Source organism: Myripristis murdjan, chromosome 14 (assembly GCF_902150065.1).
Source record: "Myripristis murdjan chromosome 14, fMyrMur1.1, whole genome shotgun sequence".
Lineage (NCBI taxonomy): Eukaryota > Metazoa > Chordata > Actinopteri > Holocentriformes > Holocentridae > Myripristis > Myripristis murdjan.
Window position 1 is genome coordinate 11027752 of NC_043993.1, and position 6000 is coordinate 11033751.

The 6000-nt window shown below is 45.8% G+C and overlaps 1 protein-coding gene across 1 annotated transcript in view; it reads right to left on the reverse strand.

Annotated features, from left to right (window-relative positions):
• The window catches only part of cpeb4b (cytoplasmic polyadenylation element binding protein 4b), a 38320-nt gene extending 34774 nt beyond the window's left edge, over window positions 1-3546 (reverse strand). Inside the window, exons 1-2 of the mRNA XM_030068208.1 lie at window positions 3069-3546; window positions 983-2226 (exon numbers count right to left, since the gene is read on the reverse strand). Of these exons, the coding sequence (XP_029924068.1) occupies window positions 983-2179 (1197 nt within the window). The 5' untranslated portion in view covers window positions 2180-2226; window positions 3069-3546. The remainder of the gene's footprint in view (window positions 1-982; window positions 2227-3068) is intronic.
• Between the last annotated feature and the right edge of the window lie 2454 nt (window positions 3547-6000).

Consider the following 6000-nt stretch of genomic DNA (forward strand, 5'->3'; position numbering starts at 1 on the left):
GTGGTAATACTGTTATTCTAGCCATCTTCATTGTGTGTGGAACCAGCTATCAAAATCACATTATAAATGGGCTGGCATTATGAAGATGGGTTGCTAGGCTATGAGGGCCATGTCCTGGGTTATTAATAATGCGGTAATCCTGAAAATCATTAGGCCACATTTCACAAAATAGAACAGACTGATACTCTGGCAGGAGCAAAGGCAAATATGAATTAGGCTCCCACCATCAATCTACTTCTTTCTATCGTTTTTTTTTTTTTTTTTTTTTTCGGTTCTGACCAGAAAAGAAGAAATCAGATGATGATGTCTTGTCTTACTACTGGCATATCTCAGTTTCGCTCTCGCTATATCTCAATCTCTGTCACCCTCCATTCTCCATTCCTACCCCCTCCATGCACACTCTCTCACCTTCCCAATTTCCAGTCTCCCTCTCCCATTTCCATTTTCTTCTCCCCATCTTTTTCACTCCTTCCCCAACGCCTCACCCGCCACCCACCTCGTATACGTGGCACACACCACTGCAGTGACAGAGCCACATTAGTCATCATCAGGGACCTACAGCCATGGAAGTACAGAGCCCAGCGACTGATGTCTAAGCTAACACAGTGACAAATGCATCATGTAAATCCATGCCCTACCCCCAGGGCCTAAAAATAGCAGATACACCACATACTGTAATAAAATTAGCAGCTTATATGAAGTGGTGTATGACACATTTACGTTTTATCATTCAGGCAGCGAGTGGGCACTGCTGAAATATATTCACACACAAAAGCAAAAACATCCACCGTGCACACACATGCTCATATACACTGGCATAAAAAAAACAACAACACAGAGATGCAAAAGCAAACACAGACTAAACAAAAGCAGGATGATATCAATGCTAATCAAGATTTATCAAGGGTAATCAATAAAAGAAACATCTTGGCCCCCCAGTTCTTTAAAACTGATACAATTAGACTGTCGAATGCAAACTGACCTGGAAAGGGAAAATGTTATCGCTGCGGCCCACTCCGTCATCCATCCAGGACTTGGGGTTGAAGCCCGCAGGACTGTTTCGAGGGTACTTCTGGGACGCCACATGGTTGTTCGGGAAGGTTTTCTTCAGTGGAGAGATAGAGTTGATAGGGGTCATCCCACCGTTCAGACCCCGACGATATTCTCTGCCCTGAGACCCACCCCAGCCACCGCCACCGCTGCCATAACCTCCTCCGGGACTCCAGGAGGTGGAGGAGCCGGGGGAAGGAGAGGGGCTCTGGTAGCTGGCTGGACCCCAGGGGGATGGGGGCTTATTCAGGCTGTTGGACAGATGCGGCAACTGGCTGAAGGCTGCGTTCCTGTGCGGGAAGGGGGGCGGAGGGTGGGGGGAGGCCGGGGAGCGCCTGTGCTGCTGGTGTTGGTTATGCGGGTGTTGGAAGTGTGGGTGTGGCGGAGGAGGGGGATGGTGCTGGGACAAGGCTGCCGCCGCGGGTCCGATCTGTGGGGAGAAGTTCCCACCAAACCCCGGGCTGACATGGTGTGAGAAGTTCTGGAACAGCAGTGGCCCGTTGTTGGCGGAAGCCGGGTTGAAGAAGCTGACGTCCTCATTGATGATGGTGGACGGCGCCGGCGGGATGGCGGCCGACCAGTTGTTGAAGCCAGTAAGGGACGATGAGGTTGTGCTGGACTGAACTGGGCCAGTTCCCCCGAGACCAGATGTCTCCTGGTAATCAAAACCTGTTAGGACCGGAGACTCAAGACGCAGCTGCTTCTCCTTTCCATTACTCCCTTCAGACGTGCCATTGTCTGTCTTGCCTTCGTCTGACCGGGCCTTCTCTAGTTCTGAAATGATCCCTCCACCACTTCCACTCTCCTGGTGACTCCCAGGGGACAGCTGCTGCTGCTGCTTTTCTTGCGTTTCTTGCATTTCCTGTTGCTGCTGTGCTTTGGGCTTCTCTGCCCCTCCCAGGATTTCGTCTTGCACACTGTTGTGGGTGGCAGAGGCAGGAAAAAGCCAGGGAGAGCCTCCCGTGGTGCCATTCCCTGCGGCTGTGGTGCTGTTTATGAAAGCAGCAGGGCTCTGCGACACATTCTGGTGGTGGTGTGGGGGCTGCAGATGCGGGTGGATTCGGACCGGGAATGCAGACTTGTTGCCAGTGTTGTTTTGAACTAGGACTCCAAACCCGTAATCCCCCATTTGTTTTCTCCCCCCACACACAAATGCTATCCCGTGATCGTTTGGTCCTATTGAGAGAGAACACACAGGATGGCATGCAATGAGTTAGCAATCTGTCCCTCTCATGCCATTTTAGATTAAGAGATTTGGCTGACAACTAGGTAATGGACACTGTCATTTTTCTTGTGACATAAAAAATCTTTTTTGTTGGGTCTGTTTAACTCCCTCAGTGAATTCCTGGAAATATTATAATGACACTGCATTGTGAAAAGAATAAGCTCACTCTTTCACTGAACAATATGGCATTCTTACAATGAACAGCTGAAAGAAGCCAACCAGTAGCTACATCTCTAGCTAATTATAACCCCGTGACGTTGCCAACTTGTAAATGTAGGGTTGAGCTACACAGAGCCACCGACCTGGCTAGTAAGCATTACTATGTCAAGCCGACACATCCTCCATTGGAGGCAGCTTCCCAGCGCAAACTAGTTGACACACAATTTATCTGCCGCAATGCAACCTTGCCGAACACATGTCAAGACAAAACTGAGCAATAATTGAGAATAACACCAATTTACGGACGTAACGTTCAGGGAAAAAGAGAAAAAACACTCGACCTTGTTTGACAGCTGTCAAGAGTCTGGAGATTCCGACCTCAAAACTGATCAAACATAGAAGACATCTTCTTGCAAATGTAATCTGTCACCACTTTGTTGGAAAATATTCCCAAAGCACCATTGTTCAGTAACAGCGACAGCTTTATATATGAGGTGAAAGTAGAAAGTCGACTCTCACCTCAGCTAGCAGCTACCAGCTACCATTAACGACGTTAGCTGCCGTTAGCTAGCTGGCTAACGTTAGCACGAATGCTAGCTGGACAGGTTGGACAGCGAATAAAATGTGTTTTCACCTTTTGGTTACCACCTTAGATCCCGGCGTTGGCTCAGTTGAGACTCTTTCCTTGGCTTGAGAGCAAATGTGATGTCCTTGACAGAGGTTGTACAGCAGGCAAAGCGTATGAGAGGCGATTTGATAGCTGACTCGTACAGTACAGTCGGTCAGCTTTTTTTCTCCCTTCTCCTGACGTGTCCTGCTTGCTCAATGACACAGCTCTCTCTCTGCTGCCTCTAATCTGGATTGTATCATAAAAGAGATTTGCTAACGTGGCAATGTATGCTATTTACTCGGCCGCAGTTCTCTTACAAGCCTTATTCGATCGGTCTCATTGTTTGCACTATTTCGTTTTTGTTTTGTTTCTTTTTTTCCTCGCTAACTCTCTGCTACACAGCCAGTCGATTCCTGTGCTTCTTGGCTGCCCCTCTCCTGGAACCGACCGTGGCCGAATGACAGCGAGAGATCAGCCGCGACACACTTCCGGTTCTAGCACCGCCCCCCTCGGGTGTCCACGCCTTCCATCAGCCACACCTCGACATGTGATTGGTCAACGAGCCGTGCGCTCCGCCCATTTCTTCCAGATATAGCGGTCATGCGCCGATATGTCGCCACCCATTGAGGTCAAAAATGATGAAAAAAAAAAAGAAAGAAAGAAAAAAAAAAAAGAAATCTCCGCCCAGTACGGTCCTGTCTTTTCACGATCCAGATGGTACCAAGTCGTGAGAAAACTGGGATGCCCAACCCCCCCTCCCTCTGAAGGGTAGCCTTTATGAGGAGCATCCTTGGTCAGAGCTTGGGAGCTCGTGTTCCACTACTGTAAATGTTAAAATGAAAAAAGAAAGTTACATCACGCCAGCAGCTGCTCTGTTTTCTTTATGGAGGCTGGTATCACTTTCTCCATGTCGAATCTAAATGCTCATACTCTTCCTCATACCCTCATCATTTATCACTGACATCAAAACTAGAGTGCATTCTATTATTTTCTATTTATGATGTTATTTTCTGTTTTTGTTTTTTTCTAATCAGGCCATCAAGCAACACCAACAGAGCAAAAAAAAAAATGTGAGTCTCCCATTTTAATGCGGTACAGGCAGGTATATCCCACTGTAGCCACAAGACTATGTGCATGTCTGCACCTGCTGTTCTCCATTCTGCCAGATCTTCAGCCAGCCGACCCTCTCCCCTGCAACACACACCCACCCACACAATTCCCCACCTCCCTCTATCTCCTCCTCTCTGTCCTTCTCTCTGTCCTTCTCTCCTGTTTGGTCATTATCACCTCCAGGTCATCAAACAGCTCAGTCTGTCAGTCTCACCGGCCCTCCGTTGGCAGTGTTACATGCAGCCACAAATGGCTATCTAATAAATCTGTCAGTTTGAGTCCAGCTGGGAGAGAGTGATAAATTAGGCGATCTGTACTGTTTTGCATTATGATCAAATGTGTATTGAGAGAATGAGCAGGCTATGGGAGATGGATATAAAATGGCAGGTATTGGCAAGGATGGGGAGTGATAGGCTTAAAGTAATCCGATTAAAAAAAATTAGATTACAGATGTTTGATAGGAACATTATTTGCCTTGCAAGCTAGAATATATTGCATGAATAGCCACATACGCTATGGATTTTTGAGGTAAAATAGCCTCAGAAGAACATTTCAGTCATTTATACAAATTATAACTTTATGCAGGCAATGCAGCTAAAAAATCTGTATTTTTGAGTAATGTTCTCAACCCTGGGTATAGAAGAGGAGACATATTTCAAACAGTTATATCTACCTTTCCTCATTCATTTTCCTTTTTAGTCAGGCAGAACATACCCTTATCACAATGCTGATAACAGCTGTGGCTGAATGGCATTCAAATGTGTGAATGTATGCGTGTGAGTACAGAGTATGATCATCTCCCACCGGTGCCACTATTGCTACACTTGTCCACCACATCCACCACAATGGGATTCCCATTGTGTTTTTTTTTTTTTTTTTTTTTTTTTGAGACAGATCACATTTCAGAATGGAGCCGCTTCAGCCTACTGCTCTATCAGTTCAAGATAAAGCAATAAACCTCATGTTGTAGCAGTCTGCCTTTCCCCTTTAAATGCAACATGGAGTAATCATGTGGTCTTCCACAGAGAAAATATAATGAATTCAGAGGGCAAATTTGTCCAGTCATTATCTTTTCTAAGATAGTCTTGCCCATTATGTAGCCTAATGAAAATGATATAATAATGATAATATGGCAGTTACCCCCCCTAAAAAAACAATCTTTCTGCCTGTTTGTTTTGTTAATCAATTCAACAACATAGTAGCACACATACAGCACAGTACACAAATTAACTCCAGCAGACTATGTATCTTATCTACTGTATTGTGATTATATATAAATATAAATCCTGGCTGTGACTTGCATCACTTCAGAAGAGGCACCAAGCGTATGCCCATCCAGGCAAATTATTCTGGTGCAAGACAAAAAATGTTCAATGCATGGTACAAAGGAGTGAGATCTGCACAGTTAAGCTCCCAATAAATAATTTTAGTCTATAATTTCATTCTCTCTAGAGAATAAAATTATTCATTGGGGGCTTAACAGTGTGCAGACCTCACTCCTTTGTACCCTAACTTGCATTACTGCCATTCTCCTCCCCTATTTTTCTAATCTTTTGTGTTGTTTTTTTCCTTTTCCTCACTTTCACAAACAAGAATCTTCACGAGAGAGCTTAATCATACCACTGGGGGTGAGAATCAGAGGGAGGATAACGTGTTGCTTGATAGCACACCTACTGTCTCGAATGTGCTCCAACAGTATCTTTACATATGGAGTATCCCTCTCACAGCAGGGTAGGTGATGAGGCGGAGTACACAGGAAATGGATTTCTAGGACAGAATAACTGGTCTTACTGGCCTCACTCGAGAGACAACACCCTCTGCTCGCCTCTCTGCTTCCCTGTCTGTC